This window comes from Psittacula echo (assembly GCF_963264785.1).
Source record: "Psittacula echo genome assembly, chromosome: 9".
In the NCBI taxonomy this organism is placed as follows: domain Eukaryota; kingdom Metazoa; phylum Chordata; class Aves; order Psittaciformes; family Psittacidae; genus Psittacula; species Psittacula echo.
The window spans coordinates 3,583,097-3,603,707 of record NC_137745.1 but is presented as its reverse complement, the minus strand read 5'-3'; the positions used below and the strand labels follow the sequence as shown (position 1 = coordinate 3,603,707).

Genomic DNA, 20,611 nt, shown 5'->3' with positions numbered 1-20,611 from the left:
TTACAGCAGCTTCACTGTCCAAATGGTCCCAAAGCACTAGGACTCTACCCAGGCTAATTAGAGACTGTCAGTCCCTGTGCTTGGCTTGCCGCCCGACTCCCACCCCTCTCGCATGCTGTTAGCATGATATTAACTGCTTGAAACAGTTTTTACTGTTAAGCCTCATTAATTGCTGTTAATGCCAAGATGTTCTCTCTGTGTATATTTACTGATGGTCAAACATGAGACCTCTTCTCCATGAGTTACTGGAGAAATGAGTTTCACTGAAAATTCTTTAGAAACAGTCTATCGTAAGAATACATGGGGTCTGCGCAACAACTTTCTCCTCATTTGTGCACAAAGCTATGAAACTAAGTTTAAGTACCACTGAAGGCTGATCAAGATGGACCCAATGCATGGCATGAGAAAATATCAGAATGCATAACACTGTGCTAAGAAAGCAGTAGTAGATGCAGAATACTTGAGGGGTATGACAGAAGAAAATATACACAGAGTGGGTTGCATGTTGTATACGCTATTACTGCACAGGAACATTGTGTTTTTTCCTATATATACCAAATGCCCTAACACTAATTGATACAGGCTCAGTAAACCATTGTTACTGGTTCCCCTTATCACTGGAAACTCTTCTGCAGGTTATATCTAACTACTGTTTTAAGCTTCATCCCAATCTCAAGACTCCAGAGCACAGCCTGGTCTTTTGCTGCTTTGGTTATTTCTAACAAGAAAACTCCTGACACCAATTTCTGATGCAAAACTGTATCATTCAGGATTTCACAAACAGCTTCTATTTCTTTCAATTAAAACTACTCTCTTAATAGTCCTGTGTTCATTTTGTCAGGCTCAAAAAGCAAGAAATCACGTGATAAATCCTAGTTAGCATCATATTAGTGCTCTAGGTGATACCACACAGATGCTTTCTTTTCTGTACTTGTTCTGCTACTTAGTATTTCTATAGCTAATAATTTCCAAGTGACAGAAACACTACAGTGCAGTAAGGGTAAATACAATTAAAGGAACTTTCAGAGAGCTTCTTCTGATTTCTTTGTGTACGGCTCTGAAAGTGAAATGTTTAGTATTTTTATGTACCAGGGATCATCAATATTCAAATATTCATTGAATTACTACTTAATACTAACACTGTTTTAATAAATAATGACAATCATAAGATCAACAGAAGAAAACAGAACAAAAGCAGAGAGCAATCCTTGGGTCAAATTAAATGAACCTGAAATTGTTTAGAAATTATATTGTATGAAGCTGTTCACGGCATCGATCATCATCAACTACAAAACAATCTATATTCCACTGTTCATAACTCTTACTTACAGAGTTGCACTGTAAGTATACATAACTCATTCTTACTACACTGAGTGGTTAAGATACAGTTTGCCAGCTGAGCAACTACAGCTACCAATTCCAAGCCTCAAGTCCAAAGCAAAAGCTATAAACCACTGAATTACTTCTATCGCATGTATGTCAAATGAACAGAACAAATTTTCTTCATGATAGAGAAACTGCAGGCCAGATCGATTCTTCCCCCAAACAAAGACTGAAATGTAGAGAACTGCAAATATTTACAAGGTTGGGCTTTTTTAATCTACTTTTTTCAGCACTGAAAACCAGGTGTGCTTGAACTTGCGCACTGACTAATGTTCATATGATGCACAACTCTGGAGTCAACGAGGATAAAGGCTGCATTAATGGGTCTTTCATCATAAAGCTTCTAAAACAACATCTTGTCTTGTTCCCTTTCTGCTACCTCATTTTGATAGGAAGTTATTACTCCCAAAAAGAAGAGTACTTTGGTCAAAGACCAACACTTCTCCAGGCTGCTACAAACTACTTCCCTTTTCTGGAAGTTAAAGATTAAGATACTTGCCGTTAATGCAGAACAGAAACTCCAACAAGAATGCAAATATTGAGTGTAAAAGATAAAAGGAAATCTCAACCATACATTTATTACTGCCCTCAAGACTTTCTGCTCCCATAATAGACAACTAATGGGTCTAAACTCACACTTAAGAGCAGAAAAGGAGAACATGGTATTAACAGCTGCCATTACTGAAAGTTCCTTAGGACATACGAGACAGTGAAATTTTACTTCATCACCGGCGACCTACAAGATTATTCAGATGATCCCTAATTATATTCCACTGTTACAACATTGTCTCTCTCAATGACATCTAACAGGTATTTTTCCACTCATAATAATGCTTAATTACTAGAACTTGGACTAGTCATTTAAAGTCACTGGTTCTCTTCGAAGGAAGATGTTAACACATTTTAAGCACTAATCTTACCACTCCTGGGAAGATTTTCTGCAGTCTGTCTGCTGCCGCAAGTGCCTTGGCCTTCCCACCACTAAGACAGTCTTCAAATTCATACAGTGGCTGTCGTACTGGGTTGGAATAAGAGATCTTTGCATTGTCCACAAATGTAATCTTCCTGACTCCCCAACCCTAAACAAGAAAGTAATTTAAATGACAATAAGTACAATGGGCTTCTTAGTATACTTTTGAGTAATGCCAGGAACTCAAGAAGAGTTTTGTCTACTCACAGCAGCAACCTTGTACTTGCACTGAAATAACAGAACAGAAAATTTGGTCTGTATGAATATGCTATTTAACAGTAATCCATCAAAACCCTATAGAAAAGTAGTAAGTAACTGAGCTGATATTTACAAGTGCTTCACTGTGAATTTGCTCATTAATTTGTTCCAGAAATTCTTGTTCAATCTTTTTTATGTAAATTTAAAACAGATTACTATTCTGTTAAGGTTCTCTTACTATCTACTATTAGCAGAACTTATTTCTATTGGCTACAGATCTTGCCTCTTCCCTGCAAATTGTAGTAGCAACTAATATGAATTTTGTCTATTTTAATACAAACGAATTCTACTTTTCTCTTACCTTCCATGGCAGCTGCTCAAAAAAAAACCCCAAAAATCATATAGAATTTATGAGAAACAGATTAGTTTTAAGATTAACTCAGGACTTACCATCAAGGTCCTTGCAACACTACAACCTAGCGTACCAGCTCCTAGCAGCAGACACTTGGCAGACACAATTTTTTCCAAATCAAGAGTAGGCACCAACCTCCAGCACATCAATTTCAAATTCAGATCCACTGATGATTCTGCTAACCTATACCATGAAAAAGAGCAACACACTTCTGAATGTTCTTGTCTTCCTCCAACAAAGCAATTACTTCTATTCCAACTCAAGAAGTTCAATATTTTTTTTTAAGGAAAGAATTCAACAATTCAATTTACAGGTAACATGAAAAACCGAAGTCCCAGAAGCATACTTCAACATAATAATAAGGTATATGTAAAGGAGATGAGGCATTTTTTACACTGCTTGTTCTTGTGACACATGCAGTATGGTCATGCGGGTCCTACCCATGAAAATTTAACCATTCTGGCTATCAGCTAAACAGAAAAACATGCAAAAAGAAGATGCCAAAGTCAATTCTACGTAAATACATAAATGGTTCCTTGTAAACAAGGTGTTGGCCAAACACGGCTAATGAACTTTGCTTATAAAAGCTGTGCTTTAAAACAGAAGAGTAAATCACTACTGAAACAAGAGTAGAAAGACAGCAGAAGCTTAAAAACAAAGAAACAAACCAACCAGTTTGCAGACATTTGACAAGATGGTTATTAACCAGGAAATTCTGCTAAGAAAACATTCTCTTTGAAAAGCTAGGGCAGACAGGAGTGTGCCAGCTGGCTACCCTGCGCTTGGTGTAGAAGTCTACTACAGCCACATACTGCCTTAGGAATCGGAACACGTTTGTAAGGGCTTCTCAAAAATGTAACAACCCAAAACTCAAATTTTGGTAACAAAATCGATGCAAGCATGAAAATAAAAATAGCGCCTTGGCCAAGACTCCTGCCAAGCTGAGTGATAAGACACAGACCATTTGTCCATAAACTTTTGTTTGTTTTTTAGATTATCTGGTTTCTGTATTCAGTTACATCTGTCCTTAACATTAAATACTACACTAATCCCTAAAGAATGTGGGCAATCTTCTGTGGGGAAAATTTAGAAGGAAAATGAGGTAGGAAATCCATGCTCAACCTATTGTCAGGTTTTTATATTCATCAGAACACAGGGTGTTAAAACTTTCAAGTCAGGTCATCACAGTTCTTAAGATTCCTGATGGTTTCTTTCCTTTATATATCATAAAGGAAATTTGCAGTGTGCAGTAAATTGTTTGTTTAACAAGGATTTAAGATTGCAATTGGCAAGGTTGGCATATTACCAACATGTCTCCATGGAAATTAAGAGAAGGGAGCACACACAGAAATAAAGGTCACATTACATTTACTCAAAGAATTAAGAGCCCTCATATGAACCTTCTCTAAAGTCTATGAACATACTATGAATTGCCACAACTGCAAGACAAAAATGGCTGACCTTGATAGGTGAACTATGGTAACCTAAATCATTAGATCACCACGCTCCTGCAGTTTTTCAAAGTCAGTCAAAGCTGATGAGCCAAGAGGCTGTATAGTTTAGACTGTTTTCAAGCTGTTTCCCATAGATTATGTGCAGGATGATAAAAATTACTGTCATGTTTCCTGAGCTCTTTTTCCTGTTACACTCTGACAAAGGCTGAACTTTCCTCCATGATTATTTTGACTAATAATCTGCACGTTATAGAATTCAATGAAACACACAGGCTTGTAACACTGTGACCTATATCCACTCCATTTTAAATATAATGCGCTTGAAATTTTGAGCTACAGTCAGAAACTGCAAACATTTCTGCTGCATTCAGAACACTCTGATCTATTAAAGCCTTCATCCCCAATAGGACTATCAAAACAATAGACAGTTTATGTGTTCCTGTAGATTACTACCTAACAGAGACAGACAGTCCTTGCATTTCCCATTTCAACTTGCTAATGGCTTAAAAGATAATGAACAAACCTTTTTGGATCCATGCATTCACTGAGATTCACCATCCTTGGACCCATCCCTCCCTTTTGGTTTTTCTCCCATCCAACAGCTTTTGGACAGTCTAATTTGATATATTTACAAAAAAAAAAAAAAAAAAAAAAAAAGGAAAAAGAAGAAAAATTGAAATGTTAATGTCACAGGATATTTTATTTAACCCTATTGGAAAAAAATTCCACAAATTCTGAACCTGTAAGTAAATAATCTGTATCTTAACATCTAGTATATGTTACAATACATATTTTGCTGCTTTATATCAACTGAAAGCACTGCTTATTGGATAAGTGCTTTATTCTCAGTTGCCCAATGTGCTACTTTTGCCTGTCCAGCTTGCTTCCAACCTTGGACAGAGATGGCATCATTCCTCATCAAGCCTCCGGATGTTTAATGTCAAACGCACTGCTACATTTAAAACTAAGGAAGATCAGCATTCAGAACTTCATAAATTTTGCCAAGTTCAACCATCTTCATGTTCCCTAAACCCCATCTATAAATTCAGTATAGAATTATATACCCTAATTCTATAATAATTAAATAATTCACAAGGATGAGATGTAAAGCATTCAGAACTTCTTGGATGAGGCAGAGGAGTTTTGTGGTGCTGCCCTGTATTCATAAATTAAGTTTCAGATTATTTTCTAATGTTACGAGTTTATTGCTTTAAAATACATCTGCCTACCTCACTATGGGATTGAACTAACAATTCCACGCTATAGCAGGCTTCTACCATTTTAGACATCTACAGAAAGTTTGCAACACAAATTCACTAGCATATACATTTTCTCTATTTGAGGAATAGCATACAAATTTGACAAGAAAGAAACTACTTGCTGATTGCCTGAGTTTGCGTTTCATATGACACCAGAAGGACTTTGCTTCTTCTGTAAATTAGGAACACAACTGAAGGAGGAAAAAATTACTAGAATATGGTGGGGGTTCTTCTAAGAATAAATTATTTCCTTTATAGATACTTAACAGAAATTCAAACCATTTCAAATCCATTTGAAATACCTCAGCATAAGTAATGACTTTGTATCCATTTATTTTTTTCCATCTTTACAGTGATTGAGGAGGGGGAAAAAACAATTGAAAGAATTTTTTTAAGTGGCTTACCTGGGCCAAGGGCTCTCTCTGGAAGTTTTATTTCAAAGATAATGCTATGTGTTATGTCTCTCACTCCTTGCATGGTCCTATCTCTGAAGCAGAGCACTTCAAGTGACTGGAGAAGGCTGCCCCTACCATTAAAAAAGAAAAGATAGAGAGAGACACATGCAACTTCTTCAATAGGAAAGGGACTTCTTTTTCACTATTTCACAGAGACTCAGTGCAGATTGTGAATAAGTTTTTTTCTGTTAGCACTGGAAAACTGGTTTTCTTATCAGGAATTAAGAAAACAATTGCTTAGGGTGTGAAAATGATAAGTTTGTTGTGAAATAGCTCTAAAGAAATGTCACTGACTGCCCTCTATCATTTATACAATGCTGCCAATCAAACAGCATTTAGTGGAATCAGAAGCATTGAAGCACTAGAGCGTGCATCAGGTGACATGACGTACTCTGCCATGACACAGGCAAGATCCTTCTCATTCTTGATATTGTGCCGTTTTTTGAAACAGGTATAAGGGACTGCAGGGTCTGAAACATTTCCAGGTAAATGCATGAACATCAGGATTAGGAATAACAGGAACTTGTGAATGTCAGAAGTAAAAAACAGAATAATACGCAAAATCAAAATCACCAAAGGTAAGTTAAAATGTTGAAAGTTAAATCTCAGGTGGGTGATACCAGTAAAGTACCATGGGGGGGAGCAATGTTAATTTGATGTCAACCATAAACAATGTTTGGGGGAAAAAATTAAATAGATACCATCTGTGGGCTGCCAGGATCAGGAAATTTCTCAGTGGCCATCCTGGATATTGGGATAAGTTACATGGATCATAAACTCCAACTGTCACCTGCAAATAAAATTGCTCTAAATGAGAATTCATCTATCCATACTGATATTCAGTTCACAGTACAACTTATCTGGCCTTTTTAACATAAAACTGCAGGACAGAGAGGGCCCCCACACATCTTTTATGTATTTGCAAATGTTTAATACATTGTGACACTAGAATTCAGCCAAGCGTTTGCCACAGCTTTTTCAAACATTTTTCAAACCATTTGTAAATTAAACATTTTTAGATTATAAAAGCACACAAAATTCTCATTACCTTTCCCCCTTGGTCTTGGAAGAAACCATCCCACTTTTTCAGTAGAGATATCTCAACAGAATTGCCATGATACTTGATTAAAAAATAAGGCAAGGCTGTAACCCCCTCTTTCTGGCAAAGTTCATCATAGGCTTTCTGAAGTGCTTGAATCTAAAAGCAAAAAGCCAACTGTAATCAACAGTTTTAACCATCTTATACAGAACCACAGAGAGTGTTTTAGCAGTGGAAGGAACCGGATGATCTTTAAGGTCCCTTCCAACCCTGACCATCCTATGATTCTGTGATCTGGGAAGGGTAGCTCACTCCATCTTAAAACGTAGCTGATACAGAAGCTGTAAAGCCCATTATGACCACAAGACTCGAGATCAAAAATTCAGCTGCTAAAAGAGCACATGTCAATGCAAATTTAAACCAGAGCATTATCACTGCTGCAAACTGACCTATCAATAGAAATTGTACTAAGGTAAAAATCTTATTCTGATAACCACAGTAGCTTTATAAGAAGGTAAATCTGACCCTCTATTATTAGCACAGGGACTAAGACTCACTCAATTTATTACACATATTTTCAGTGTTTAGTTGAAACTCTTTCGATCATGCAAAATATTTTTGCACTATTTATTGCTATAGAATTAATGAGGGTCTTCCGAGAAGAAGGGAACTAAATATTTTTCACTGAGAAATCCTAAACTGTTTCTTATTGATTATTATGCCATTAAAAAGACATTCAAGGTTATGCAAAGCAAAAAGGCATATGTAAGCAAACATTTGTCTTTTTTTTCATCCTTTTGCACTGTAATATGAAAGAAACAGCAAAAATTTGCTAACTTTTCTCCTAGAAAAAAGTAATACTCCTTATCCACTTCTTTTTCTTGTCCAACCATGTGTTTTATTAACAATCTTGTAATTGCTCATGACTTAGCTCTGCCAGGGGATGCCCTTTAAATAAAGTTTCTTAAAAAATGAGTTTCAAAACCCATATATTCAATAAGCTGCATATAATAATGAAAATATACAAAACCACCTCTTCAAGAATTTGTTTGCCCTAAATCAATACAGCTGAAGGGATTTTAAGCTGAGAGATTTTATATAATAATGGAAAAATAGGTGAATAAGAATACTACATGGAAACTAAAAGAAGTGAAGATTTTTAAAGAAATTAGATTCTCAAGTTAATTCAGTATGTGCTAACAAAAATATTAAGTTTTACAGCCCAGAAAACTGCTTAATGTTACAGACTCACAACATCTAGTATTTTGAATACCTGATTTAATGGGAACCTGTTACCAAGACACACTGGTTTCTGAACTATATGGATTCCATCAGGGAAGCAGAGAGCAGGGTAGCAAAACCAGTAATAAAAGTGGTACTTTTTTAAATCCTGGGGAAAAAAAAAAAAAAAGGGGGAAAATTAGACAATAAAGACATCAATCAAAGTAAATACTGGTTTCAAATACTGATCATAACACTGATGGTTGATGATACTAACTATATTAACCACAGTGCTCCACACTTCATAAGGCACTGTGTCATGACTTTAGAAAACAATAAAAAAGTACTAGAAGACTTCCCCTTCTCTATGTTTTTATTTCAGACTTTAACAGATACTGTGCATAAACTTCCTCAAGTTTGGTCACCTGGAGCATTACTGATTGAAACTTTCAAGTTGTTAAACTTAAAACAGCTGTTCTACTTTTACTAACAACTCTAAGGTCAACAGATAATCTTATACATTTGTACAAAATAATGAGATGGTACCAGCATTTTTTAAAGGATTCATCCTAAAATATTTTGTATCTGTATGTAAGAATGGCTTTTTAAGGGTTTTTTAAATGTTTTCAGACATTTTAAGATGTCTGAAAATGATCCTGACAACATCGATATGCTAATACTAACAGCATTTCAGAAAAACCTACTTCATCATTTCCAGTACAACGCTCTCAGTATGAGACATGTTATCTTTACTTACTGCAAATGTCAGCAGCAGGAACCTGTTCAAGAGCATGGGGTTTTCCAGAGCAGTTCCAGATTTTATTGATTTCCATATCTGTAGTGATTGTGTGGACAAGACAGAACAAAAAGGGCAGAGAAACAAAACAGAAGTAGGATGAGAACAGCTGCTGAAATCTTTAACTCTTCCAGCTGCCTTTAAAACACTGAATTGACGTTCCCTGTAACACACTCTGATCTTTCCTTAACGGATCTCGGCCACGCTATTATCTATGCTAGAAGGATTCTAGAGGTAAGACACAAACATGAACTCTGCAACACAAAAAATATGGCAGCAAGGCAACAAAAGGAGCATTAGTTCATGTATCAAGCATGGAACATCAACAAAACAAAACCAACCTCATCAGGAACAGTCCCTCATGTATATGAGATACTAACACTAGCACCTGTAGAACATACTGTGGTATTAATATAGCCTTTTATGGTGTTTTCATCTTTTTCATTCATGGGATCTATAGGTACTAGAAATTTGAATAAGGTTCTAAGGAAACTCAACCAAAAAATGAAGGCTTAGAAGAAGGCAGTACATTTCACCTTGTTGAGATAAGAAGTTATTTAATCTAATCAAAGGAGTCAAGGACTGGTCAAAGCAAAGTGTCTCAGAATGAAAAGATGTTGCCTTAGTTTGACTTTCACGTCTCACCAAGCCATGCCATTTAATTTGGTTACAATGCAAGCAGGCTAGTCCCTTTCTTTGACAGACATCTTTCCCTTGCTTTAGCTCAGTCCTCCTGCTGTTCTGGAGCTTCCCCATCACCTCATTACCCAGATGTATTGCAGTAATCTAAAGTTTAAACTGAGCATTTCCTAGTTTCTGGGTGTTAAAACAAATGTTAAAAACATGCTCTCCGGAATACAAATGGCACTGTTTAGCTTAAAAATTGGCCTAGTAGAACACTGAATGAAGTCTCCAAGAATAATTAACTACTTTCTACTCTCTTGTAAAAGATCAGTGAAAAGCAAACATTGAACTATTCATAGAATCATAGAATAGTTAGGGTTGGAAAGGACCTTAAGATCATCCAGTTCCAACCCCCCTGCCATGGGCAGGGACACCTCACACTAAACCATGGCACCCAAGGCTCTGTCCAACCTGGCCTTGAACACCGCCAAGGATGGAGCATTCACAACCTCCCTGGGCAACCCATTCCAGTGCCTCACCACCCTCTCAGTAAAGAATTTCTTCCTTAGATCCAATCTAAAATTCCCTGTTTAAGTTTTAACCCATTACCCCTTGTCCTGTCACTACAGTCCCTGACGATCCCCAGCATCCTTGTAGGCCCCCTTCAGATACTGGAAGGCTGCTCTGAGGTCTCCACGCAGCCTTCTCTTCTCCAGGCTGAACAGCCCCAACTTTCTCAGCCTATCTTCATACAGGAGGTGCTCCAGTCCCCTGATCATTCTCGTGGCCTCCTCTGGACTTGTTCCAACAGTTCCATGTCCTTTTTATGTTGAGGACACCAGAACTGCACACAATGCTCCAAGTGAGGTCTCACGAGAGCAGAGTAGAGGGGCAGGATCACCTCCTTTGACCTGCTGGTCACGCTCCTCTTGATGCATCCCAGGATGCGGTTGGCTTTCTGGGCTGCGAGCGCGCACTGCTGGCTCATGTTCATTTTCTCTTTGATCAACACCCCCAAGTCCTTCTGCGCAGGGCTGCTCTCCAGAATAAGTTAAATCCTGAGGCTACTGTATGGGTGAGTACGGACAGTATCTCCAATATTTGAGGCAGAGACTATAAAGCACTTCACTGCTTATTTCCAAGTCCTTTTTACCAGTTCATTTGAGTTTTAATCTTACCTCATTTGCTTCTTTTTCCAGAAGTAACTTCTTATCACAGGATTTGAAAGTCTCAAAAGTATTGGTATTATACAATGTTCCTAAAGCAGGACAGCAACGTGCGGGTGTTGAAGCATTCCTGAATAACAGAAAAAAACCTATCAGTGGTAGTAGCTAATTTACAGTGTAAAGTTGCCCTAACATTATCAAATTTTGAGGCATAGTAGCAAAAGTAAACAACAGTTCTAATGAAAACATTTTTATGACCGTAATGCTTTATTGAACATGGTTTGGTATAATAACCCATGCAAATACGCATCTACATTATGACTTCAAAAATACATCAGGCAAGGTGGCATTAAATCACAGATTGAAGATTTCTAAATTCTTACCAAATATAAACTATCCATGACAAATGGGATTTTTCACTAAGAAAAAAACAAATCAAGACTTAACTTTAGATGTATTTTGTTCATATAAAGAGCTGTTCAGTAAAAATTTTATGGTTAAAAACATACCAAAGGAAGCCTAACCAGACAAAAGACTGAGTAGCTTTTATAGTTTGTAACATCATCACCTGAAGAAGCTGTTTTTAAACACAGTATGTATTTCCCCCTCCCTTTTTGAATGTAAATTAGGTAAGAACCCTGCAATATTCCCTTAAATGATAGATCTGATTGATTTCATTGACTCTTTAAACACCGTTCTCTTAAACAGATATATTTCTGACCACTGCTAAAACTCAAACACAGCAAATGTTAAAGATAAATAATAAATACTCCTGATGTAGTTTCCAAACTTTAGAAAGCTGAAAGGGAATTCTTCATGATTGTCTAAAGTCTACACATGACATAAATTGGCCTTTCATAATTAGAAGTTCATCATAACATCTGAGAGCATACCATGGTACCATCCATTTTCTCCAACCTGAAATTCCTGTTCCAATGTCACAGCTTTCTTCCAATCTCTTTGCTGCATACACTTTTAGTATTGTACCTAAAAGCTTTTCCATAACAATTAATGAAATAATATCTCCTAAGAAATCATGCCAAAATGCACAAAGCCTATCTAGGCTCCCAGCATCCTTGCCAAGCAAGGCAGAGAAAGTAATTTCAGTGACTTACAACTTTATAATCCACCAATATAAACCAAACACGACACTAACTACAAAGATATCTCCTCCTATCTTAGTTATATTAGTATCTTCATGTACAAATTAAGGCAAACCATGGTACGTACTTACATATCAAAGGCACTAAACTCCAGTGTCAAGCGAGCTGGCAAACCCAAAGGATCACCTAGACAAAAAGCAGTAACATGCTTCTTTTAAAGTGAAATACCTAAATTTCCTTCTTTTTGTTAAAGTAAGTTATAAATTACTCACAGACACATCAGAATTCACAGCTCACCCAACTGTGTTTTCTAACCTTTCAGCAAAATATCTAACACTTAGAAGCAAAATATCAAATACTTAGAAGAACGACAGGAGAAACCCAAACTACTAAGCAGGACGTTAAATTTCTACCTACCATTGTAGTAGTATCCTTTGATAACTTTGGGGGTCTCATCCAATCGGTACTCATTGAGTTTCTTCTGGGTTAGCTCATGCCAGAATCCTGCATCCAAGGCACTACTGAAGGGAGCAAACTGCAGCTTTGAAATTTCAGGGTCTACAGGCTGGTGCACCTCCCTACTGGCAGCTGCCATGATTTTAGTTAACGACTGCTGTAAGAGGAGATACACCTGGTAAGTATTACTCAATTGACTATATTACTCACAACTACTTAAAGCTTCATTTTAAAACATTTTGTTGGGTTAAAGTGTAGAAAGCCTTACTCCTCTGAACATCTAACTTAAATTTTTAAAAACATTGATCAGAAGTAACTTCAAAGGACCAAGCAAAGTCCTTCCAATTTCTCGTGTGTAAAATTATGAAAGGCAAGTACATGTTCCATTTGGCCAAGCTGCGTAGAAGGATTTGATTTCTTGACAGACATTCCATGATTTCTCCTACTATTTAGGATACTAACATTTCATTTTGCTAGGGCTTCACTCTCAGCCTGTGGTGAGAATTGAACACTCTTAAAGCCTTTACAAATTAATAAGCAAAGCTAGCAAAGGGAAACTGAGCCCAAGAGAAGTCTTACAGCCAGCAAAGAGCAACCTAAATAATGCACTACAGTTTCACTGTTCTGTAGCTTGGTTTGAACAGTTCAATTTTATTGTCCTGTGAAGTAACTTGTGTAACAAAACCAGAGCTTACATGCTTTTATATCTTGCTTTCTGGGACATGAGGAAGGGAACAAGAGGTGGGTTGAACTTCTTAATACTGCCAAATCGCCAGCTCTTCTCTGAAAGACACAGCTATGCTTTTCCTTAAGCAATACTTCCTTAAAGCCTTCAGTGTAATCCAGCTACGCCTTTTATGTTCAGTTTATACAGCTCAGCTCATCCTTCTACCGTAAATGCTTTCCTTACTTGCTGGTAAGTTGTGGAATTTGGAGGTCTGGACATAGGCTTGAAGCTTTCCATATTTTTCAAGGTGGAAGCTGAATGTTTTGGTTTTGTCATGACATCTTGCCTTAACTGGCACGTTGCAAATACAGCATTTTGTTGCCTCCCCACACTTTTTTTAATTTTCTTAATTTTTAAGAGCTGCTGGAATTGGTGGTAATGGGAACTTTAAACTCTTTTCTGTGTGTAAGATGTAGCAGTAGTAGCAAACATTTAACTTCCACTACAACATAAGTCTTAAGCCTTACAAAATCTTGTTTGCAACTAAATGTCACAGAAAGCTTAGCATAAACCAAGCAAACAATTGTTTGTCATACAGATCATACCAGTAAGAGTCAGATTACACGGTACTTGATATCAAGGCTTTCACACTGAAATTTCTATTGGAAGGTTCAGTAGCTGCTTACTCAACATTAATCCATTAACATTCCTCTCCCCTTTTTATCAGAAGCTTGGGAAGGTGCTAGTTAAGACTTATTAAGAAAATTAACAACAAAAAAGAACACAAAGTTGTTAGTTTCCTTGCCAAGACAAGCTCTATTCTAACTGAGTTTACTAATTTTGAATTTTCTTCAAGTCTTTTTCTCAACTTTTCAAGTAGGTAAAGCTTTCATTTTGCCTCTCCCCTGGCCTCAAATAAGTACATGACATACCCAACACTTATGTGTAGTCAAACACTTTACATAGCAAGCAACCAGCTGACAGCACCTACATAACATACACTGAAAAGACGTGCCTAAAAGCACACACTACCAATGAATTTTAACACCCTGTTATTTTCATTAATAGTGCACCTAAAGAGTTATTGTAGAACTGAAGAAATGAAACCAGGGAGCCTCACTATGCTATGCACATGCAGAGCAGCACATAAAATCACTTCTGATGTGCTAGCACTTCTGAGAAGATTCTTTAATGTACTTTGATGTTAATACTCACTTACATGCTTTCGTAATTCAAGATCAGTAAGCTAAGGTAAATTTGTGCAGTAAAATTTAGAATCCTGAAGATGAAATGTATACATGTTGTAGAACTTGCATAAAGGAACCCATTCAGCCTCAAGTAGTAATAATGGTCATTAGGAGGATACAATAATAAAGACTAAAAAAAAAACCAAAAAAACCCCGAAAACCCCAATATTTTATACGTGGAACAAACCTCGAGTTTCAGAAGGACCCAGCTTTGAGTGCCTGAAGCGACCAGGTTGGACAGAACTCCTCAGACACTTCTCACTTCTCTGACTGGGAGCACATTTAACACGTGTGATCAGCGCAGATAACCCAGAGCGGAACTGCATTACCCCTTGTCTAAGTTCTAGCGCTTGTTCTGAAGCATACAAGCGCTTCAAACTGATCTAATGGAGAAACGTTAAATGAAAAACATTCCAGGACTTGGAATATTTGTCTTCCCCTTGACAAACATAATTAACGTGCGGTAAAAAGTACGATTAGCAGCTTAACAGCATTTAAAACCGTCATGAAGTTACAGGTTTTATACCAAATTCACGTAATTCCCTAAAATCTACAGCTTTTCTACTGAACTTTCTGCTCTGTGGTCCCGTGTTCACCATTTTGAAGATCTCTGTATCTCGGTGACAAAGTAAATTACTATTTCCACTACATCTCCACAGAGCTGCTTCCTGGCTGGTGTCCGTCACCAAGCCCGTTTTCGGGGCAGTCTCCCCCATTTCTCATAACCACACTGACAGAAAGAGGCCGCCAGCGGCTCCGGGGATGACCCGCTCCGCGAGCCCCCGCCTCAGCGCAGCCCCGCCGCCTCTCACCCCTCACACCGCCGCGGCCCCCGCCCGCCCATTTGCTCCTGACTGAAGCCGCAGCTCCCGCCCGGGAGTCTGCAGGGGACGGTCCCAGCGACCCGAGACCCCCGGGACACACCGACCTGGAGGGGCGCGGGGGTGAAGCGGGAGCCCGAGGGCGGGCAGGACTAGGCTGGGCACAGCACCCCCACAACACACACATACGACCCGCTCACCGGCTGCCCCGCTCCACACTTCCTGCATTGCTTGGTGGCACGGCGAAGTGACGTCACCCTGCCTCGGCCACGTGATGGGGAAGGCGGGCAAGCACCGGCTCCAGGCGGCTGTCGGTACGCAGGCGCAATGGATGGGTTCGCTCAGCCCAGGGCGGTCCGGTCCGTCGGGCTAGGCGCTCGACCGTCTTAGCTGAGACACCGAGGTTTGTGGAGGAGCGGCCTGCGCGTGGACGCGCGCCGCCGTTACCTCAGCCCGTCCCGCCCGTCTCCACAGACTGTAGCCGCGTGTGACAAGGGGGCGAGGGCCGCTCCGCGAGGGACACGGAGTGCGGCGTGAAGTAAAATCCGCCTTTCCCTGCGCGGGAGCTGTGGTTTGCGTACCGCACTGCTGTCCTAGTGAGAGAGTGCTCAGAGGTTCCCTGTGAGAATGGGCTGTGAGCGGAAACCCGATGGCCGCTCAGCTGTGGTCGTTTCCCGCTCCTCAGCAGCCACGCAGTTGCGCCTGGAGCGAGGTGCCCAATTCCGTGTCTTCCCTCAACCTCGCTGGCTGAGAGGGAGCACAGACTCGTGGAGGCCAGCAAAGGGTCACTAAGGTGATCTGGGGGGTGTAACATACAGAATGAGGGGCTGGGAGAGCCAGGTTTGCTTTGTGTGGAGAAATCAAGGCAAAGGGAGTTTCATGGAAGTCTTTTAGTAGCCTAAAGTGGAGAAGACAGAGGCAGATTGTCAGAGATGCACAGCAAAAAGCAGAAAGGAAGAGGGTGGATATCAAAACAAAGAAAGTTCCAAATGAACATGTAGAGAAAATCTGCCTAAATGTGGCTGCTTAAGCACAGGAATCGGTTTGCAGAGATTTTGTAATCTCCATCCTTGGTGACTTGACTGCACAAGCCTCTGAATAACGTGATCCAGCTTTGAGGTTATCTGTGCTCTGAACTGGAGGTTGGACTAGATGGCATCAAGAGGTCCCTTCAAACCTAAAGTCTTGGTTAGTCCATATCCATTTTCACAGTTCCCGGACACAAAGTGTGTTTTCTACAGAACAAGCATCGCCTCTTTAGGCAGTTCATGTCAGTTACCTATCAGGGAAAACAGATTTGCCAGAGCTGCCTTTGTTTTGGAGCACAGAAGGCTGCAGTAACACCCAGATTGCAGAAAGGGCCAGCAAAATTGGGAGTAAGCCTCAGAGGAAGAGCCACCAGCCAGATGAGCACAGGTAAGATCATATAAATACAACTGTTCTGGCAGCATTGGAGGAAATCTTCAGTGCTGCTAAATACTCAGATTTATACCTGATATTTGGATAGAGGACTTCCTGTGGAGCATGGGCCAAATAGACTTTCCAGGAATTTCACAAATAAACTGGAATAAACTTGGGAAGTTTGCTAGAGAGGCTATGCCTTCATCTAACTGAATTGCATACTCAAATTCTGCAGTTCCTCATACTGCATGCCACTTAATGAGTATTGGTCGTACCTTTGCTCTCTCGGATACTTCATAACTCAGTTCTGCAATTTATTTCCCCAAGGCTGGGAAATATTCTATTATGTCACTTTTTAGGGTCTTTTAGTATCTTTTTACATGAACTATAAAGGGAACACTAATGGCATCCCATCAAAATAGCTGTAATGTTGTTACCCCAGTCTCCACCAAACTATACCCTAGCTTAGACTCATAGTCTTTGAATGGTTCCAGTTTTATAATGTGGTTTATGAAACAGCTGTCAGCTCATAACATAGGTCATGAGAAATAATACCAATACAAGGCAGAGGGACACTCTTCTATGATCCCACATCCCTGTAGTATCTCAACTAGATGTGTCACACCTGAAATCAGACCTAGATTTCTGCACTACAGTTGTAGCTTTGGGGGTATGGGAGATATATCTGATAGGCTTGCAGTCTTGGACTATCATTTTTATACAGGCTAGCTGACCTGGGAAATGACCTTGAGATTAACACATGAAACTGCTGATGTATACGTATGAGCACACCACAGTGAAGTCTTAAGATATAAGAGAAAGAGGCAGTTCCAGTCAAAGATATCTCTGTGCCTGGGATCCTCTGGAAAGTGGCTATAACAAAGCTAATGGAAGGCAGGATGGGCCCTGATGGGCACTGGCAAAGCCCACCAAAGCCCAGTGGGCACTGAGATTTATGCTGGAGTTGATTGATTGTTGTAGGTATGGTTTACCTTGTGACATCTTCCTTTAAGCAAATAAAAGTGTCTGTAATAAACATGACAATAGCAATCAACTAGAAGGCAGGCTCTCTAGAAACAACAAACATAATGTTGGGTGGTTTTGGCACATAATTCCATAGGTAGTACTTTCAATTTCCCCAAGCAAAATTTTAGAGAGGGAAAATAATCCTGGAATTGAAGATTAGAATAAAATAGAAGCAGATTCAAACTCAACCATGGACTGAATATGTTTTGGAGAAGATGACTTCTCAGAACTATTTCGTTTAGCTTCTGTTAAAAGTTTGATAAAAATAATATTTATTTAGGTTCATAGATTGCTTTCCTTTTGAGGATTTAAATGAATTTTACACACCATTCTTGGAGAACAAGACCACAAGATACAAGCAGAACCTGGCAGAACTGTTCTGTCATCCCTGATTTCTCTGTCACAGTGCCTCTGCTTTGAACATTTTGATATGATACAGAGAAACAGTTATTACCCCTCGAAGAACAGAGTTGAAGTAAATGTGTGTGTGTGGTGAGGAGGAAATTAGATTGCCAGGCAGGAGACCTGAGGTCAGGCCCTAGGTCTGTGTTGGTTTGGAAAACTAAGTTATGCCAGATCACAACAAAAGGCATTTGACTTTACTCAAAGCATTCAATTTAATTACACAGGAGGCATTCATTTTAATGACATGTGCAGCAGTGGGTACTGTGTGTTTCTTGTAAGGAATAGTTTAGTTGAAACATACCCAAATTTAAACCCAAGATATTTAGGTAGACATACCTAAATATGGGTACAGATGGATACAGATACTATATGGATAATGGATACAGATACTGTTAAAAATGGAAACATGGTTAGACTTACCATGTATCAATGTGGTTTTAAACTGTGAGCATACACAACCACACGTGTTTCAGTGGGAACTCTTACACTTTTGAACTGCTGGAGATCTCAGATCACAGTTTTGTAGCAGCCTGGTGTGTGTGCTCATGTGTCTGTGCATATGTAGGGTGTACATCTCACATCTGACTCTATTGTCCTATTTTGAATTAGAGATGCCTTATTTCAGTGTCAGGTACACCTGATTTTTAAAGCTAATTGGGAATTTGGTATCAGGAGTGTAAACTATTTTTATGAGCTATTTCTCACGAAGTGTTAACATTAATAGTTCTTCTTATCTTCTAATCTTCAATATACACATAATCTGATGAAAATAAATTATTTTGTCATTTTACTTCATGAATAAACAAGAAATGAATATGTATGCATAGTATTAATGTGGTATTTCCAAATGAAGTAATTCTCATTCTGGTGGAATGTATGTACTGAAACTTCCAGGTGTATTCTTACACCTCATTTTCAGGAACTTAAGCCACCCTAGCTAAGTTAGAAGGCTCATACTCCAGCATGCCTGATAAGCAGTGGGAAGGTAACAGCAATCTGCAGAATGTGGGACCTTCTCTAGAACTTTTCAGTTGTGTCTGTGGTGCTTCTATATTAATATTTTAAGATTAGAAATACATTTTTAAAGCGAATCTTTCAGTCATTTTCATTTATTGTGCTATCACAAAGTGCATCACAGAGTGGGCTCACAGGGGATGTAATGGAGTCCTTTTAGATGATGGAATGAAGCCAAAATGTGCACCTACGCTAATGTTTCCTTTATCGAGTGCTGCATTTCCTGAAAATAATGTGGGGAAAGAAACATGGACTAGGTAGTGGGATCTATTTGCTAATTGCACCTTGCATTTAATAGATCTCTGCAATACACGGTATTTAATGCAGAAGCCCAGAATTCTGGTCATTGCCCACTAGATGTCACCATTGACACAAAAAATAAGTGCGAATGAGCTTTTCTATCTCTCAAAAGCTAGGTTGGTGTGTCAGGGACAGTAGATAATGGTCCATGGTGAAACACACAAAGACAGAAAAGTTGTCTGCTGTTCGTCTGCTTTGGCTCCTCCCCAGAGAGTCCTGCTTTGGCTGCTCCCCGGAAAGTCCAGCTTTGGTTCCTTAGTGGGAAGTTCCGCTTTAGAACGTCCCGGAAAAGTCCAGACCCTCGGAGACCTTTCTATGTATGGCTAGCCACTTCTTCCAACATAGGCTGGCCCCCTGTGTCAGAATGAGTGTGCAGTTACAATCTTTATACAGTTACAGTTACAATCCTTATATCTGCCGCCCAAGCACCTCCCCAGTGTCAGCTGGTTCCTGTCCCTCCTGGCAACCTCCCGTCCGTGCACCAATCCCTACATAGAGGCCTGAGCCTCATGCATTGCGGAGTCAGAACCTCATACCACTCAGGTCAATGTTGCCTCCACGGGGATGCCCACTAAGGTTGAGCCTGCCACCTTGCACTGTGATGATGTTTCTCGGAGCTGGTTTCCTGATCATCATTACATGGTCCTTGGGGTTGGTAAGATAACCAAACATCAGAAATATCCTTTACTGTATCTTTTGTTACCTCTATATTTTCCCTGTATTAATAAACTAGTTATTATTCTTTATTGTGTTGCGTTTCTCTCAACCCGGAATCCTTGTACTCCAGAACAGTTGGTTGTTCTCACCGTACCTTAATCAAAGCAGAACTCCAGTCCAAGAAATTTCAAGGAATTTATTATGTTCTCCTAAATGTGTGTGTCCTGTGACCTTGTTTGTTCACTGGCGAACACTGGAAATATTTTACAGAAAACCACGCCTGGAATATTGTCAGGAGGCTTGGCGTCACGTGTTAGTACCCTAATTTGCTTTCCTCTGCTTCTCTTGCATCCAGAGCCATTTGAATTGCCTGTTCAGTAAAATAAACTGATAAACCCTGTTAGGTACTTTGATCTTGTTAAATTGGAAATTCAAAATAGGTAGTATCCCATTTTCCTATTTTATTATTATAAGTATCACATCAGAGAAGCCCATGATCTTACTCTGTCTTTATTATTAACACAGATCATGATTATG

At 39.2% G+C, this 20,611-nt stretch overlaps 1 protein-coding gene across 1 annotated transcript in view; it reads right to left on the bottom strand.

The window, feature by feature from the left end:
- ATG7 (autophagy related 7) overlaps positions 1-15,502 on the bottom strand; it is a 93,649-nt gene extending 78,147 nt beyond the window's left edge. Inside the window, exons 1-12 of the mRNA XM_080625307.1 lie at positions 15,472-15,502; positions 12,498-12,693; positions 12,212-12,266; positions 10,990-11,107; positions 9,149-9,226; positions 8,444-8,560; positions 7,180-7,329; positions 6,833-6,921; positions 6,081-6,202; positions 4,941-5,031; positions 3,002-3,146; positions 2,304-2,462 (exon numbers count right to left, since the gene is read on the bottom strand). Of these exons, the coding sequence (XP_080481433.1) occupies positions 2,304-2,462; positions 3,002-3,146; positions 4,941-5,031; positions 6,081-6,202; positions 6,833-6,921; positions 7,180-7,329; positions 8,444-8,560; positions 9,149-9,226; positions 10,990-11,107; positions 12,212-12,266; positions 12,498-12,675 (1,302 nt within the window). The 5' untranslated portion in view covers positions 12,676-12,693; positions 15,472-15,502. The remainder of the gene's footprint in view (positions 1-2,303; positions 2,463-3,001; positions 3,147-4,940; positions 5,032-6,080; positions 6,203-6,832; positions 6,922-7,179; positions 7,330-8,443; positions 8,561-9,148; positions 9,227-10,989; positions 11,108-12,211; positions 12,267-12,497; positions 12,694-15,471) is intronic.
- Between the last annotated feature and the right edge of the window lie 5,109 nt (positions 15,503-20,611).